The 19516-nt window shown below is 38.1% G+C and overlaps 1 protein-coding gene across 24 annotated transcripts in view; it reads right to left on the bottom strand.

Annotated features, from left to right (window-relative positions):
* TAF15 (TATA-box binding protein associated factor 15) overlaps positions 1-18320 on the bottom strand; it is a 74929-nt gene extending 56609 nt beyond the window's left edge. For 23 of the 24 annotated variants that reach the window (XM_055090726.1, XM_055090730.1, XM_055090727.1 and 20 more), the window contains exons 1-7: positions 18210-18320; positions 11508-11547; positions 9963-10014; positions 9796-9880; positions 9611-9713; positions 7743-7954; positions 6194-6314 (exon numbers count right to left, since the gene is read on the bottom strand). In XM_055090726.1, the coding sequence (XP_054946701.1) occupies positions 6194-6314; positions 7743-7954; positions 9611-9713; positions 9796-9880; positions 9963-10014; positions 11508-11547; positions 18210-18216 (620 nt within the window). In that variant the 5' untranslated portion in view covers positions 18217-18320. The remainder of the gene's footprint in view (positions 1-6193; positions 6315-7742; positions 7955-9610; positions 9714-9795; positions 9881-9962; positions 10015-11507; positions 11548-18209) is intronic. The other variant, XM_007105553.4, reaches the window with a different exon arrangement.
* Positions 18321-19516: the final 1196 nt, after the last annotated feature.

Raw genomic sequence — 19516 nt, 5'->3', positions numbered from 1 at the left:
CTCCTATTCCATGCCCACTGAAACATGCTAGTTCTCTTCACAGCAGAGCTACTGAAATTCATGCTGCCAAATGCTCTTGTACACCCATCAGTAGACCATATCAGAGACAGAATGCTACATACGCCACAAGAAAATGACTTTATTTGGCAATTTCCACTGCCAGGTAAGTCAATGGCCCTTGTGTGCATAGCTTTATGTAAGAAATCTAAGATCTCTCGTATCAAGAAACTCTTTAAATACTCATACATTGAAAGTTTGTTTCTCTTAACTGAATTATGTAATCCTCTAAGACTCACGTGCTGACATGGATACAAAAACACCCAAAGTTTTCAGATGGTGATACCTAATTTTCTACTACTACTAATCTTCTACTATAACCCAAGAAACTAATCCAATATACTAATGTCTCTTCACTGCTTAAAAGCCTCTGCTTTAGTAATAACCCGGCCCTCTAGATGGCTTTTCTTGAGCCATCCTGAGAAAAACCACTCTGACTAAATGAGAAAGAATTTTTTCTTTAGAAGTCTATTCTACTACCTTGACGTAAAAAAAAATTCCCTTGCAACTAGCATAGGTATGGACACACGCATCTTAACTCGCCATTAATTTTTATTTGATGCCCAGGAAATCTAAAAAGGAGAATAACACTATTTCAAGGCTATGCAGACAGAGCGAAGCTCAGGTCTTTCATATATATAGTTTCCTATTGAGTGTCTAAGACCTCTCTTTCAGAACATCACCCAAGCCCTCCCACCAACCCATACTTCTAAATGGCCTAAATATCATAGCTTAACTCTTTAAGGAAAGGAAGCCAAACAGAGTTCTGAGATTAAATTGCTAAAAATCTTATTAGAAACAAGATATCTCAGGTTTCTTCAACGATGATCATTAGAATTCTAAAAATGATGAGAAAAGAGCTAGTGAAAATATTAAATCGGGCTTCCCTGATGGCTCAGTGGTTAAGAATCCGCCTGCCAATGCAGGGGAAAGGGGATTCGAGCCCTGGTCCAGGAAGATCCTCCATGCCGCGGAGCAACTAAGCCTGTGTGCTACAACTACTGAGCCTGCGCTCTAGAGCCTGCAAGCCTAGAGCCCGTGCTCCGCAACAAGAGAAGCCACCGCAGTGAGAAGCCTGCGCACCGCGAGTAGCCCCCACTCGCTGCAACTAGAGAAAGCCCGTGTGCAGCCACAAAGACCCGATGCAGCCAAAAATAAATAAAATTAAAAAAAAAAAAAAGAAAATATTAAACCCACATTCCTATGTCAGGACGTTAAAGTACCCAGGATAAAGTATTTTTTTATTAAATAGGAAATTTTTCACAATTAAGTGCTGGAAGAGGCACCACTTAATTATTCTGCTGCCATCTTAATCAAGTACCAAATTGTTTATCTGGCCACAATGGAGGGAAAATATGCAATTTCATATATCAAGTAGTTCCTAAAATTTCTATTCTGGCCAGCAATATAACTTTGAACAATTTTTTAAAAAAGGACACACCCCTGGTAAAATATAAAGGATATAAAACAAATGACACTTGAATACGTTTATAATTTCCTATTCCTCCACATAATGGCATTTTAACTTAAGTCATCATTATTGAGCATTTCCTTTGAAAATTCAGCAGCTGAACACTCCAAACACAATGGCCGTAAATATGGAAACACCCATGAGTACATTCGAAAAAGTACTAGTCTTCAAAGTAAGAGTCTCAGGGTATAGTCTTAACTATCACTAATCAATCTTGAAAATTTGGACAAGTCAGTAATTCTCCCTAGGCTTCAGTTTCCTCCTTCGCAAAATAATGGTCTACACCCTTACTACCTGAAAGGTGGTCTATGGAATAGAAGCAAAGGCAGAGCCTGGGAGCATCTCAGAAAAGCAAGCTCATCCCAGACCTACTGAATCAGAATCTGCATTTTAATAAAATCCCCAAGGAGTTCATATGTACATTACAGTTAGAGAAGCACTGGTCTAGATGACCTATAATTCTATGTGAGGCTTTCTTTCAAGTTCCAATGTTTCAGTCGCTTTTCTCTTTCCTTATTAAGAAATTTATTACAGTTCCTTACTAGGAAATTTATTATATTAAACACAGTAAATAAACCTCAAATAGTACCACTATTAAATCAGTTAACAGAAGATGGGCCTGTGGTTAAGAATCTTTCTTCAAATCTGCAGTCAAGTTACATTTCCCTTTTCCATAAACTAAGTTAAGGCCCCACTAGCAAATTAAGACACAAAGGCATGTGAACATCTGAGTCAAGATGTTGCCACAACAAATTTGTTTTCCTCCAGAAAAAGAAGCAAATCTGTACACATAAAGAATTTCTGAAGTAAGGACATTTTAACGTAAAGAAGTAGAGGTATTTACTAGAGTAGAGACATAATATAAGCATACTCAAAATTTATGGCTAAGTGCCCCCTGCATAAGAAAATCAATTGTATATTCTTGACTCAACTACAGAAATCGTTGCCCCAAGTTCAAAACCACAATGAGCAGCCTACTCTAGGGTAGACTCTGAGGGTTCTTTCACTGTTACAGCATTACATATTTAGAGACGACAGTCAGATTTACTTTCAGGTGCTTGTCAAGAAAGAAAATAGACTTTGACAGAATCTCTATTCCCAAAATTTAATTTTTAAAAATCCAAATGTATCTATATTCAAGGACTAAAACTGCCAAGAAGTAAAAGGACAACACAGGAATCTTTATTGCCAGAAAATTCAATACACAGAGAGAAAAAGGAACTCAGCTAAATATTGAAAAGGATTAGTTTTTAAAAAACTATTCTGTTTGATTTTTCATACTAGTGATTTACCAACATTTCAGAAGGCCAAGAATCTACCATTCTAGAGCTGCACTGTCCAATACAACATTTACTAGCCATATGTGACTGCTGACCTTTTGAAATATGGAGAGTCTAAATTGAGATGTACTCTAAATGTAAAATACAAAATGGATTTCAAAGTCTTAGTATGAAAAGAAAGAATGTGCAATATCTCAATAATTTTTATACTGATCACATAAAATATTTGATATGTTAGATTAAATATATTATCAAAATTAACTTCAGCTGTTTATTTTTCTTAATGTGGCTACTAGAAAATTTTACATTACACATATGGCTCACAGTTGACCCACATTATATTTATATTGGGCAGCACTGGCTGGACTATCACCAGCACACATGCACTTTTTTTTTTTTTTTTGGTATGGGCCCGACGCTCCAGCGCCATCCATTTTCAGGGCTAGTTGATTCGGCAGGTGAGTTGTTACACACTCCTTAGCGGATTCCGACTTCCATGGCCACCGTCCTGCTCATGCACATTTTTAAGAAAGCTATTCAAAAACTCTAACAAGAAGACATTCAAAATTCAAGATAACTTTTTTGAGACTCGAGATATTAAAGCCTAAAAAATCTACTTAACTTGATGACATGCTAATAATGGAAAATGGTTATCTATAAAGTTCTAGTAATTTTGCAATGCATTCAGCACAATGCTAAAGTTAAAAACACTGAGAAAATTTATGGCCTTAAGCTTCTAGTCCAGTAGGAGGCCACTGATCTATTTTAGATGACAATTAGAAATTCAATCTTTTTTGCTGCAACTGCTTTTTCAAAGAAAAACACTGTTTCCTATAGTCCCTATAGTCTTCACGTTTCTCTTCCAAAATTGGAAAGCTGACAGCTTCCTTTGGTCTGAATTCTTCCTGCAGTCAAGCAATCATACAACTTGAGTCTAAGAATGTCATATCCTTTACCACACATCCCACCTTCACCTGCAAACTGTGCCCCTTCTTTAATTATAAACCCAACTAATGCCAGATATTCTTCAAACAGCCCTGAAAGGATCATATTTTCAACCTTGCTATTTTTAAGTAAGATGATTACAAACACAAATGGGAGTGTTGATGAAGACTAACAAACAATGTTTGGGTATTTTTGGTACTTAAATGTAAAACCAAGTGTAGGGGGAAAAAAAAGCCCTGAAACTGGGCTTTTTTTTTAAATTTGAAACGCTTCACCCCTATAAATAAGCTAAAAATCACATCCTGAACAAGATATTGTGACACATGAAAATTATATGAACTTCGTATTTCAGTATCCATAAATGAAGTTTTATTGGAACACAACCATGTTTATTCATTTATATATTTTCTATAGCTGCTCCTGGTGCTTCAGGAGCAGAGCTGAGCAGTTGCAAAAGAAACTGCATGGCCTGCAAAGCCTTAATTATTTACTATGTGGCCTTTCACATAAAAAGTTTGCCCATCTAATATAGAGAGTAAGTATAATCATCCACATAAATTTCTTAAAAAGGCCTTTCATGCACATTCCATTTATTGGCTAAGGGGGTGGGGTGGGGGAAGGGAGGGAGTATACAGACAGCAACTGGGTAAGACCTCTCCCCCAAAAACCCTACCCTGACTTGAAACAGATCACCATCATTTTGACCTAATATATACTGGGCTTCTACACAAGATTTTGTTTGAAGAGGTTCTAAAGTTAAATAAAAAGATTTGAAAATCAAAAACTTAGTTCATGATTCAGTACCTGGGCCAAAAATTATACTGAAATGTTGCCAAAGAGGTTTATCAAAGTGCTAAAAACTGGTATGCCCGGGGTTGGTTAAGATACAGATCTTCCCTCCTTTAGCAGGAGGATCACTCAAGGTCCTTTCAACTCTTTGATTCTAAGATAAGTCATCTCTCAAAAACGAAAACATATTTTTAAAGACTTCCCTACCCTCCTTCTCCTGAAAAGTGGGGTTCTACCATTCTCATTCAGACACTGTCATAGTTTCATAGATAATCTATAGATATAATTAAAACTTCCTTATGAAGAAAATTAAACCTATGATATGCTGTAAAACGTATAGCATCCCAAGGCAGCCTATTATCTAAAACATATTAACCGGAAAATAACATATACCTGTTAGTTATCTTGTTTGGGATTCTGTTTGAGGGAGGGAGGCTATTAGGTAGAGAGTAAGCACCGTACCACTCTACGTTGTTCACTTACATCCACATGATAATGAAGAGGCATACAATATACTTGTTTTACCTTAATAAATTGACTTTGGCTATCAATCAAAAGACATTTAATGTTCAAGTCTTATAAAAATTTATCAAATATGTTTAGACTTTAGATTTGCCAGACCAAAGCACTATACACTAAACAGAGAGAAAGTCAACGAGATCAAATTCCTGGCTCACGTGAAAAATTAACAGTGCTGTATGTAACTGATTTTCTCAGGTCACCTCAGGGAACAGACAAACAGTCCCTAAGAAGCAAAAGAGTGACCTGGTATTGATATAATATTGTCAGTTAACAGGCTGACAATTTCAATTCCCAAGGAACACACAAATTATCTTTTAAGCCTGTATATTTTACACACGAAATGTGCAACCTACAAACCTCATCTGAGGACAATAAATGTCAACTATTTTTTCATTCCTATTTTTTAGAGCAAAAGCGCTAGACTTACACATATATTTGAAAGTAATTTTAAAGCCACCTTGCATAACATATGCCATAAATACCAAAACCTGATAACACTAACAATGGAGAAAAGGAAAGCTGAATTAAAAAGTCATTCCTTTTCCACAGCTTAGTCTAGACAAAATATGCAATGGTATGTGACATTGCACTAATTATCTCAATTTACTTAAGAATGGGGACAAAATAGTTCAGTTACATAAAATCTTTCTCTCATTTGCCAACCCCAACTTTATAATCTGCTATTGCCTCCTAATATTTTCCCTTCCTAAGGGGATTCAAGATTAAAGAACAGCCTCTCCACCTTCCAATCTAGAATTAACTTACCTTGTATTTTCTACATATAAAACACCTGGATTTCCCAGAGTCATCTTTTAAAGGAGTTTAGAGTCAATAGCTCTGGCAGGAAAAACATAGTTAAGTGGTTTAACCACACCATAGTAGGGGACTTATCTCCGTTGGTATTTAATATATACCACATAAACTAACGGCTAACAAAGCCCATTTTGAGGTAATTTATGTGACATCTTAAGACTGAAAATAAATTTTGAATTTCTGTCCTCTTCTCTACAACATAATCTCTTTTTTAGGCCTCTTAACTAAATCAGATGATGGAATCAAACCAGCTAAGTAACAACAACAAAAAAAAAAGAGAGAGAAGAAATGTAGACATCTGTACCTAAAAACTTACCTTGATACTGTCATAGGACCTCTTCCATCCTTGTCATATCCCCCACGCCCTCTACCTCCTCCCTGTGACCCGCCATATCCTCTATTATCTTCTCCATACCTACTCACATCACGACGATCATCTACAAAAAAGAAAATGAATACATACAGACGTAAACAACTTGAAATTTCTGACAAAGGCTTTCCACAACATAATCTTAAATAGCTCTTTAGGTCACCTGTGACCTTCAGAAAATGGCACGTGTGCACAAAACTCAAGTGCAAGTCATCATAACACTATCTGGAATTAAATGTATGAGAATTATTATGTGTGTCAAATTCCATTCTACCAAAGTCAGACAGCAAAATGGTGATGTGGATATCACCATTTGATGTGATGGTAATATGGAGTAGTTTGAGTAAAGTACATTAGGTACAGAACTCTAATAAATTAAAAGAATACCCTGATCTTAGGGACTTCCCTGGTGGCGCAGTGGTTAAGGCTCACACTCCCAATGCAGGGGGCCTGGGTTCGATCCCTGGTCAGGGAAATAGATCCCACATGCATGCCGCAACCAGGAGTTCACATGCCACAACTAGGGAGCTGGCAAGCAGCAACTGGGGAGCCCACCTGCCACAACTAAGGAGCCCACAAGCCACAACTAAGACCTGGTACAACCAAATCAATCAATCAATCAATCAATCAGTAAATACTTTAAAAGAATACCCTAATCTTAAAAGTTATTATATTTTTCATGTCGAAAATATTTCAATGTAAGTCAAACACAGACAAGGAATAACTAGATTTTCAAACTCAGAGATATTCAGTGAATATATTCACTGAAGAAGATATTCAGTGAATGAGCTTCCACTCTTACTCATTCACTTATTCATTCATTCAACTATTCAACAAATATTTATCGAGCAGGTACAAAAATGAGTAAGGCAGGACCTTTGCCCTTGAAGCATTCATTTTCATGGCTGGTCAGATTCCTAAATATCACGATATATATAAAGTGATATACATAAAAGAAAGAATGACTGGTCCCTCTTAGTTGAGGTTAGAGAAGGCTAATAGAGGATCATAATTTCCTCAAATCACATACAGCACCAGTACCAAGATAACTGGTAGCATGGACTTCCCTGGAGGTCCAGTGGTTAAGACTCCGTGCCTTCTACTGCAGGGGCCACAGGTTCAATCCCTGGTCGGAGAACTAAGATCCCACATGCCGCGCGGTGCGGCCAAAAAACAAAAAATTTTTAAAAATTAAATTAAATTATAAAAAAGAACTGGTAGCAGCAGCATTGTCAAATGATCAGTTGACTGAGACAACAAAGGAAATTCAAAAACTCAGCAGCAAAAAATCACGTAACCATCTGGAGTCTCCAAGAAGTTCAGAAATATCAATCTAATAAACTAGTTTTGATGGACATGAGACAGAACATATGTTCAGGGTCACTCTAAATTCTTACAAACAGTTGAAATCCTCTGTGGGTCTTTCAATACAGAATTCAATACACAATTCTATGAAGAGAAAAAAGGAAAAATAATAGGGGTCAGCATATCTTACCTTGTGTGTGGTGGCTGTAATTTTCCCTTTGTGAATGGTAGGATTGCTGGTTTTGATTATAGGAATCATGCTGCTGATCGTAATTTGACTGCTCGGCATAAGAGCCGTGATGTTGATCATAGCCTGACTGCTGGTCATATGAATCTTGTTGACCATAGTCTGACTGGTCATATGAAGGCGCTCTTCCACCTTGGCTAAACAGAAATCGAGAACTTGAGCGATTTTACAGAAGGACTGTTTATTGCAGCAGGCTGACTGAGACTGATTGCTATAAGAGGCCTGCCCAGCTAGACCTCATCCACATTTACTACCCTTTTCTGGTAAGAATCATTTAGCTCTTTTATCTACAGAATCTTATCACCAATGGAATGACTTTCAAACAACAGTTCTACTATCACTGAAGAGGTGTCACATTATGAGAAAAAACACACAAACCTTTGAAAACTGTAGAGAAGCAAGAAAATCACTATGGTTTTTATCATCTCCTTGAATTAAAAAAAAAATTAAAGGTGACATAAAGTACAGTAATATGTCTGACCCTTTAACAAACATGACACAGCAAGTGCTGACTCCTTCTAAAAGTTACACTAAAAGGCTCTATCTCAGTTTTAACAACGATATTATTTAATAATATTTTGGGGACTATTTTCTTATCTTTAGAACCTTATCTTTAGTACATTCTTCTAAGCATCTTCAATAATAGTAAATTTTAGAAAATAGCAATAAATCATTCAAAGTTTTAATCTGCTGAGCAAGAGGAAGGAACTTGCTTTGTGATGCCATTTTTTAACTGAAACAAAGTCTAACTACCAAATGAGACTGCTTTATTTTCTCTTGCAATTCAAAAAGAAAATTCTAAGCATGTTCTGAGCAATATGACTATTAATTACCTGCTCTCAGGATGGGAATGTTGAAAGAAACACTTAATTGGATTTGAGTTCTAATGTTTACTCAAAAAAAAAAAAAAAAGGCGGGGGGGACAAAAATGGCCTCACAACTTAATATCACATCTTATTCTGCATCAAATTATCAAAACAATCTAATAAAGATCGGTTCCCCAACTCCCTACCCAAAGCACATCACAAAGGTCAGAACCCTAGACCTTCACTTTAGAATGACTGTCAAACCAAATCTAACATTTCTCTTTGGTCCACATTTATACGTCACATTACCAAAAATGCATCATTATGAAAAGATTCTCCTTAAATTTAAAACTAACCAGGCTTGAAGAGCCTTCTAATGTAACACGCTTTCTGGATAGTATTCCCTACGTTCGTACTTTGTAAAGCAGAGTAAAAAGTAAGTTGCTATTACTAAAATTAATAACAAGTACAGGCTCCTCAAATCAGAAAATTTTTTAAAAATATATAAGACCTGTAAAATTGCTAATAGTCACCTATCTATATTAACAATTAAAACATTTTTTAGGGTATTTGAAATACGTGCATAGGTTTTGGCACTTTTTTCTTTAATATTTTTGCCCCTGAAAAGGACATTAAATACATTAAAATGGTTAAAAAATAAAATGGAAATGAAAAGTAAGCATTGATAAGTCTCCTTTTATAGGCAGGTTTTTATTTCATCTCAGGTATAAAGCAGAGGTCCAAATTTTACATTTTAACATTTAAATCATGTGCATTCATTTACAGCTAAACTAACTGTACAAATAACATATCATAAGAATCAAATATCAATATTGACAATTTCCACATTCTTTATAACACAAAACTGTGAAATTCATACACCATCAACACTTTTCTGGAAAAAAAAAAAAAAAGTTTAAAGCTAGGACTTTGTTAGTGAAAACTGTTTAATACCCAAAGTGTTATTTCCACTTCCCAACACCTCAGTACTTTAACTTTCCTTACCCTCCTGATGATTCCATGTTTTGCTGTGCCTGGTTATTATAAGATGGCTGGCCATATGAGCTCTGCTTTTGATTCTCATAACCACCATAGGACTGTGAATAACCTAAAGATTGAATGGATATACCATTTAGGAAAGGTTCTGATTTTAAATTTCTAAAACAGCAAATTTAACAAATCAGTCCAACCTGATTGGCTTTGTCCGTAACTGGAGTAGCCACCATAGTTCTGCCCATATGAAGAATCAGTAGTTTGCCCATAGCCAGAATAGCTCTGAAATTTAGGTAAATACAAGTTTCATTGCATATTGAAGATTAAAACTATTTATAAAGAACTCAATTTATATTTAACCTACTTGTGGTGCTTGTCCATAACCTTGGTTGCCTTGATTTCCATAGGAAGAATAACTGAAAAAGAAAAGTGTACTACTTGAAAGAAATGTGCTAGAATTTAAAAGCTTAAATTAACCCTATCTTCATTTTCAACTTTCAACTCAAATACAAGCTTCCTTCCTGAGAAACTGTCGATCTAACTACCTCTTCGAGTCTAAATTGAAAGGTGATAACCAAAGACTGTCAAAGACATAAATGAAATCATTCCCAGACCTCTTAAATTCCCAAACACACACCAGACGTTTTGCTTTGACAATCTCCCACAAATAAACAAAACTTCACCAGAGCTAGAAAATTCCAAGAGAATTATGCTTGGATGGGTGGGAGGCTGGGGGTGGAGGGGAGTGACTACATGGTAGCAAAACCCATAATAAATAACTGAAGCAGAAAAATAATGACTCTTTAAGTTAGACCTTTAATCAATGTAGCTGTGCTGTGACAAATTTCTTCCTACCATTTGCCTTAAATTTGCCTCTAACATCCTAGAAAAGGCACAGTGTGGGACTAAACGTCCAATTTTTAGTGCCTCAGTAATGAGAGGCATGTATATCTTCAGAATACTATCATAGAACAAAAGTATATTGTATCCCCGGTGTCATAGCATAGGATGGCATAGTTTGTTGACTGACTGAATGAATGCATGCAGCTTTCTCAGAGTTGAACTTTCTTTAATTTTAGTGCATATAAGCTTTAACAAGTCAGAAACAAACTTTCTGAATATATACCAAAGAAAAATACAACATATGCCAACAAAATCTTACTATTTTAGAGCTATCAAGTGCTAACAGAATTTCTTAACTTTATAAAACATATTTCATTGAGTAAACATTTGCTAGTTGCCTACTATGAGGGTCTATCCCATGAGAATAAAAAAGTCAAATCAGTTTTGTTTTCATGAAGCTTAAAACCTGATGACAGAAGGTATCTGAGATGCTCTTCCGAATATCTCACACTGAGCTGCAAAACACTTATAGTACAAGTGAAGGCTGTATTTCTGGTAAGCAAGAGAATCCTACTGCATGTATACATTCACATAAAAACAGACTTTTCTTTTTATTGTGAGCATGATGAGGATGATTTTAAAAATGCTAAACACTTCTATTATAGTGCTTCAAGAAAATCCACTCCAGAAAAAACATTTAGCATATTATATACAATCAAAAAAATTAAATGCTTTTTCTAAGCTGTTATAGTTCAACTACTTAAATCCTTTTAGTAATTGTTTCTTCTAAATAATTTCTTAAAGAAGACAATCTTTATAATACCTATGAGATTCGTTTTAATCTCTAGGGGGCACCTATATTTACTGATTCAAACAGCCTTTTAAAAAAAGAAAAATATCTTACAGCACCTATGTACATAGGCTGACTCTTTCCCCTTCACAAGCTAAGATTTGACTCTTTTAAGACGTCAAGATACCAAAGCTTAAGAGGAAAGCCTGACTAAATTTATCTTTTTTTCTCAGTTCTACTCGTTCATGGTATCATTGAAATGTACGTATACTTTACCTTTGCTGCTCACCCCCAGACTGACCGTAACTTCCAGAATCTAAAACACATAAAAAGAATTTTTAATCTTATTTAAAATTAGGCTTCCCTCAAAGGCTGACTTTAGCTCTTACAGATGAAATGTGATAAGAAAATATCATAAACTACAGAAAGAAAAACTAGAAGTTAAAAATACAGTGCAAGGAAAACTCTGTGCCAATAGTATTAGCTATTTACAGTAACTACAGCTTTGAAAACAACTACTCTACAAACATGTCCTGATGGTCACAAAAACCAAGTGAACAAATGAGAAACAGTCAGTGAAAAACCCATCCTTTTAACAAAAACTCAAAAGCTCAAGTTATATTATCTTTATATATAAAAAGACATCTGTTAAAAAAACTAATCAGGATCAAAAAGGGGAAAATACACACTCTAAGATAAATCCCCAGGATTACATTTACTTCATACCCTTGCCAGCCTAACATATACACCATTCCCTTGGATTGGATTGGATTGCTTTGGCTGTCAGCAGCAACAAAAAGATCTCCAAAGACTTGGTAAAAGCAGCTAAGCCACTTGGTATATACCGCCTCAGCAATACTTACTTCTAGCTTCCTTGTTGGCAATAAAAACTACCAAGGAAGGCATGAGTTGAGTAATATACGTCAAAATAATAATAATAATTTGAACTGTGAACTTTTCTCAATACTTTAAAATGTCGGTTATTCCAAAAATTTTTGAAGAGGCTCTACCCTTTAGGCTTCTCCTCAGAGTCAAATGAATGACCTAATTTTATTAGTGACGAGTAAGAGAAGAATATCATATGAAATACTCTCAACTGCAAAAAAATGACTGATAGTCTTCAACTGCTATTAGGCCCAACCTCATCTAATTTGAATAAAACCATTCGTTGTTGAACAGTTCTGAAAACCCGCCAAATATCAAATCACATCAATGGCTTTTTCATTCAATTCATATAAAGCCACAATATGAAAACACTGTCACTGGCTGTATAAGTGGGTGACATCAAATTTGCCACTTTTCTACAGTAGAGATCTCCAATCAGACTGAACAAGAATTTTTTTAATCCTTAACTACTAAAATATTGAGTGCAATCCTGACACAAACTACTTCTTTTATGAATGTGGACATAAGGCTACCTGAGATGAAAAAAAAATTATGCATCACTGCCCATAATAATAAGATGACTAGATTTGTAACTAACCAAATAAGAAAAATATGAAAAGGATACAGAATCTAACTGGATCATAAAAAGATTAGATGCATCTAACAAATGGCAAAGGAAGTTAGTTTCAACCAATTCAGAAACTAAAAAGGATTACAGTGGGAGGAGGGGATGTATGAGTAAAACAAATATACATACACTGGGGATGCATGAAGCTTTAAGTTAAATTATATCCCAAGGCACTGACGTGGGTTCTCCCAGTGTCAGAGTGGAGTCCAAGACCTTATTGTACTTTGGCTCAGGCAAAAATTATAGAAGTACACAGCACATATGTCATATGACCCTGGCCTAAATCTAATAAGTATCAGAGCTCTTAACCCAGTCACATCAGCTCTCTGAAACTGTAAATCTGACTTCTTTCGCTGGCTGACTTTAAAACTCTAGAATATAGAAATAAGACTATTGACCAAGAAGTCCAGCCCTTAGTGAAAGTAGATGTTTTACATTCACCAGAGAAAATCAGTTTATAAATGTTATTTATGGCATTTTAAACAACTGCTCATTATGAGTACTTGACACTTGAGCCTTATTTCTGGGCCCATGAATTATTTAGAGGTGCTTTTATTTCCAAGTGTATAAGGTTTTGACACTCTGTGGTTTTGTCTTCTTATTCCACTGCAGCCAGAAAAGGTATTTTCTGTACTATTCCAGGTATTTGTTAGGATTTGCTCTTTTTCGCTTTTCCCCTTGGTAAACACTTTTACTTGCATAAATGTCTCCTATGTGCTTGAAAAGAACTGTATTATCTGAATGTTGAAAGAATTCTGTAAATCTGTAAGATGATGCTTGTTAGTTCTATTATTCATATTCTTACTCATGTTTGGTCTACCTGATCTATTAATTACACAGAGAAGTATGTTTAAATTTTTTTAAATACCCTGTTTGACTCTGTATTTGTCAATTTATTTTACTGTTTTTTTGCTTTCTACATTTTGAGGCCATATGGTTAAAGCACATAAAAGTACAATTTACAGCTTCCTGGTGAATTTCCCTTTTTTTTTTTGAATTTCCTTTTAACATTACATGAAGACTATCATTAAAAATGTCCAAACTTTATTTTGACTGGTAATGTAACTAAATAATCTTCCTTTTGGTTGATGTTTGCCTGATTAATATTTTTCTATCTCTATACTTTTAACACTTCTTATTCTGATGTTTTAGGTATGTCATTTTTGAGAGCATACATCTAGATCAATTTTTCCCAATGTGAAAATCTTTCTTTCAACTGATGTCTTCATATTTTTATTATTGTTACTTTTTATTTATTCCTACCAGCCTATACTAGACTCTCTACTTACCAGGGTTTTTTTTTTTCCAACTCCTTAACTTCCTTCTATTGGATTTTCCTTACTCCCTTTCCTCCTCTACTGCTTTGGAAGTTAGACGTTCAAATTCTGTTAATAAGTTACTATTCGTAATTTAAAGAGTATGTTCAATTCTTAACACGCATTCTTGATAAAGTTCAAAATGATCTTCGACCTTCACTAGCATACAAGAATTTTAATGCTATAATGCCAATCACAGCCTTCACCTTATTTTGCTTCCACTTCTTCTTTCCGTTATCTTTTGCTTCCACTTTAAAACTCTAGATTCCATAGTCAATATTTTTTATCTACTGCATTTGCTGCCTCTGTATCTTTTTGCATCCTACTCCTCCCTTTCAGATTTCTTTTATTAGTACTTTCAGCAAAGGCCTGAAAGTGGTATCCTTAGTCTTTTATTTGCGTAAAAAAGTCAAGGTCAAACGTTATTTTTCCTCTAAATTCCAAGGATCATTTAGTGGCTTCTTAAAACTTTTAAGAAGTCTACCAATCTTACCTCTTCTCTATTTCCTCTGATAGGTTTGTCACTGGTATTTCATAATCTGCAGTTTCACATTTATGTATCTAGGTACGAATTGATTATGTCTCACGTTTGAGACTACTGCTTCTTGATCCATTAATTTTGGAAAACTCACAACTATCTATTAATTCTTCACCATTTACTCCTTCTCGAACTCAGAGGTATGACAGGGCTTCACAATCTATTTCCTATGCTTCTTAAAATTTCAATTTTCATCTTTATCCTTCTGAACTGAATCCTGGGTAATTATATCTATTTTCTACCTCACTAATTATTTCTTCTGCTAGGTCTACCTGCAATTCAACTTAGCCGCTTTTTCCATTTCTAGCAGTTAGTTACACTTGGTTCTTTTTCAAATCTACGTAACCATTTTCCATGTCTTGGTCTTAGGGTTGATTCCTTCTTTTAGGCTTCTAATAATTTTAAACACATTAATACTTGCTTTCAGACTATCTATTAGGGATTCAAATGCCATTTGTCACTCTCATTTTGGTGAACTGTTTTCCAGAATTCTGCAATGTTTTACTGTGAACTTATGTTCTGCAAGGCTTGTTTGTTCTGTAAGATTCCTCGTGACCTAGGTTCTGAAATTTCCTCAGAAAAGGTTTTTCGTTTGTTTTTACTAGGAACCCCAAGGTTACTGTCAGTCTAGAACCAATTTTTATGTTATATTTCTTGGCCTGAGGTTTCATGGACCTCATAACTAATCTAAATGTACACCGAAACTGTATGAAGCACAGGTCCCAGGTTACAAATTCTCAGGAAAAAACTTTTTTCCCTCACTCAAGGCCCAGGCTTCCTTGTTATCTCCTATGCTGGTACAAAGGTTTTCTCACTGAAGATACAGTCCTTCAGACATCCAGGTTTTATGTAAGGGTTCCCATAACATGGCTCTAATGGTCTCAAGGCTGCATCTCCTGTCCTTAGTTATTTGGGCAATAAACTCCAAGTTTCTGAAAGAGACCTACACCCTCCTCTATGCCTACCATGCTGGCTTCTACTTCATTTCTGGCAGCAGGGGCTCGCCCTTTTGTTTTATGTAAGTTCTTGCATTTTTAGTTATTCGCAGACAGAGGATTTACAAGTTATCTTAGTCTGCCATAGTGCCAAAAGAAGTTTCTTCACTTTGTAATTTTTATATGTATAACTGATATTAGATTTGATTTTAACTTCAAAGGTGTCAGATAATTCACATTTGTCTGAGAGTCTGACTCACAATATTTACAACTCTGATTTATTTACTACGTAAGCATTTATTTTATTAGGCTTATAAGTCCGTCCTGTCAGGCACCTGCAGTGGCTGAGTCAATTTGATAAGTTAAATTTACAAGTATAGTTTGGAATGTTTAAAGGACTTAACTAAACTTAATGCCATTAGTTGTTTAGAGGGGAGTCTGCTGTTAAATTTATTAACTTAAACATTCATCAAGAACAAGTCAAAAACATTATTCCTATTTTTATACAAAGTCGAAAGTATTATTTTTATACACAAATTACAAAATGTACAGAGAGTATATAACAACACTAAGTAGAACTTAAACGATTCTAACTCTAATTGACTTAATATAGAAACAAGCAATTATTAGATAGTTCTTTTTGACATGAAAGTCAATTTTGATGTTAAAAAAACTCAAATTACAAAATGACAAGTAAGGGCTGTCTTGGTATTTTTGAAGATCAGTGATAATGGATTACCCAGTTCACACACTATTATGACACACTGAAAACCCTGGATTTTACAAACGGTACACCTCTAAAATTTAATTTTCCATAAAAGCTACCCAGTCCTACAAAAATAAGCCATTGCTTTAAACCAATAATTATGTCAAAAATCGAAACAGGTCAATGGGTTTGTTTTTTGTGTTTTTTTTGCGGTACGCGGGCCTCTCACTGCTGTGGCCTCTCCCGTTGCGGAGCACAGGCTCCAGACGCGCAGGCTCAGTGGCCACGGCTCACGCGCCTAGCCGCTCCGCGGCATGTGGGATCTTCCCGGACCGGGGCACGAACCTGTGTCCCCTGCATCGGCAGGCGGACTCTCAACCACTGCGCCACCAGGGAAGCCCAGGTCAGTGGTTTTTAATGAGCACTGTATATCCACTGAAATGGTAAATTTCTGCATGAAGGTGGGAAAATCTTAAAAATTTTTTTTTTTACATCACGGACGGGTTACACACCCTCCTGAGTGTACTTCTATGTACTTCTGAGCTTTACCAGACTTCATTCCAAATTATGCACCTGGTAAAATATGTACCAATGTCACCTTTGGGGTAAGAAATTATTTCTTGCTTGAGCAAGTATAAAGAGACAAATTCTGTGCAATTAACAGCCTCTTACATCAGGTAGATGCCCCTTCCCCTTAAAGATCAACCTTCTGGCTTAACATCAGTGTTAATCTAAAGAATGTTTATCATTCCCCTGTCCAACCATTCTTGCTAATTTGGTCTCCTCTCAGCCTGCTGCTTCCTTTTTGTCACATATTTCCACTCTTCTGCAAAACTGGATTACTTGGGGGGGGGGGGTTAATATCAACAGGTTCTCCCTTAAAAAAACATAAAATACTTTGCCAGCAGTCATTTTCATCCCAACCATATGGCTTTCAGGGACGTGTTCTGCTTTTCCACCTGAAAAGTAACATGTAATTCTCATGATGGTTCCTAGCAAGTGGAGAGCCGGGTCTTTCTCTGCAGCCTGCGATGTGCCCAACAAGAGGGCCTTGTGTGGCAGCTTGGACTGCTAAATCAAGAGCAGACCCACGTCCCGGACTTTATATTCTGCTTTCGCAAGATCTAAACGGTCCTGATAAGACCAAGGCCTCTTTTTCTCTTCCACACAACGGGGGTGCCTCTGTCAATTTAAGTGCTTGATGGAAGCTGCCTTTCCTTTGGTCTGTATGTTTCAACGTAAATGCCACAGGGACCTACAAGAACCCATCAATAATAGACAGGGCTCACTTTCAAGCTCGTGCAGGAGATAAACAACTGAAGAGGTGAAGATGACAGAGGAGGCTGAAGAGAAATTATACGCAAGCACCCCCATCTCGAACCCGGGAGGCTGGTGCGGAGGGAATGACGACATGTATGTAGGATTTCGTGTCAGGAAACGTCGTTTAAAAGGGCTCCCAGAGCGTCAAGGCCCCCACCTGATGAATGGGTGAGTCAGGAAGGCCCAGCTCCACGTCACGGATGGGGAAACTGAGGGACGAGGCGGCGAGATGACTGGCCGGAGGCCTCGCTGAAAGATCTGAGGCGGAGCGGAGAACCAGAAGCACCGATTCTCTCCGGCCGATGCTCTAATCACGGGCTCCCCCCGCCCCTGCGATGGCGTAGCGGCCTCCGCCCCCCGATTCACACACCCTCCCCCGGGAGCAGCACGTCGCCTCGGGTTCCAAGGACAGGGCCAAGAGACCGGGGGCTCGAGGTGCTCCCGCCGGGATTTGTAGACGGAGAGCGTTGGGAGCGTGCGTCCCTCCAGTCCAACATGGCGGCGGCAGCGTCCGCCCCCCCCACACCCCCACCCCAGCCTCCCTCAGGGCCGGAGACTTTCCCGCGGGGCCCTCCGGTGGGCGGGAAGACGGCCCAACCCCGCCGGGCCCCTTCTCGCCGCTGCCGCTGCTCGCTGAAGGAGTCACCTACCCGACATGACTAACGGCCGCGGCGCAGAGCCCCCACAACCCGCCGAGAACAAGGAATACCAGAGCCAAGCGGCGCTGCGGCCGGAGCCTTACTGAGGGCTGCGCGGCGAGCTGGCCCAGATTGCGGGGCTTCGGCAGCCAATCAGAGGGAAGCGGGCGGTACCACAACGCCACGGCTCGAGGGGTGGCCCTGTGCTAGACCCGTTCCCCCCTCCGAGGACGGTACCATTATTTAGGGGGAATTGTGGAGAGGCCGTACCACTGCCGCGATCGGGATGGGGAGGGTATTGAACCTACCCCGTGCTGATTACAGTCCTATTTTTCACTTCATTGGATCTAATAGAATTCGAGGTTAGGAAGCGAAAGAGGAGAGGCCTTATAAACGCAGGTTATATGGTTAGAAAAGGAAATTTCGAATGGTATGTCCTACTTCGCTCCGCTTGGGCTGAAGAAGGCTTGAGCCACCTGGGGGCGTTGGGAGTTGCTGAGCTCCGGGCCGGAAAGTCATGACGAGCTCCGGGACCAAGGCGCCTCCCAGTTTGTTGTAACTAACTTGCCGAGTAACAGATAGACTGCAAGGTGATACTGGAACAAACGTGTGCCTTAAAACGAAATCACACACAAAGCGGACCCTGAGGATGTGTCAGGGTAGGGGGTCGAGCTTTAGTTTTCGGTGCTAGGATGATAGCTAATTCTAATTGTCAGGCACCTTGCATCATCTTGTTTAATTCTCACAACAGACTGATGAAATACTATACCCACGTTACAGACGAGAAGGCAGAATTCACTTGCCCTGGGTCGCACTACTGGTAAATGGCCAATGTGGAATTGGAATCCTGGTAACCAGGCACCACTGCCTGTGGGTCTAACTATTCTGTTGCCCTGCCTACAGGGGGCTCGAGCTCTCGAGTCTGAGGTGAGGCTATGGAAGCTCAGAGAGCACACAAGGACATTTTCCCCAAGGGCGACGTGACATCTGAGACAAACCATAGGTGATGTGCAGAAGCTGACCACTTCTTCAGTGGGGAAAAGTGTTGCCAATGATTTAGGACTTCCGCGGTGGTCCAGCGGTTAAGACTGCGCGCTCCCAATGCAGGGGGCCTGGGTTTGGTCCCTGGTGAGGAAATTAGATTCTGCACACTGCAACTAAACACGTGGCAACGAAGATGCTGCGTGCGGGCAACTAAGACCCGGCCCCGGCAAATAAACAAATACTTTTTTAAAAAAGTGATTCAATGGGCTTTCCTGGTGGCGCAGTGGTTGAGAGTGCGCCTGCCGATGCAGGGGACACGGGTTCGTGCCCCGGTC

This window comes from Physeter macrocephalus, chromosome 14, assembly GCF_002837175.3.
Source record: "Physeter macrocephalus isolate SW-GA chromosome 14, ASM283717v5, whole genome shotgun sequence".
NCBI lineage: Eukaryota > Metazoa > Chordata > Mammalia > Artiodactyla > Physeteridae > Physeter > Physeter macrocephalus.
The sequence above is the reverse complement of the archived record's forward strand: the minus strand, read 5'-3'. Positions and strand labels throughout refer to the sequence as shown.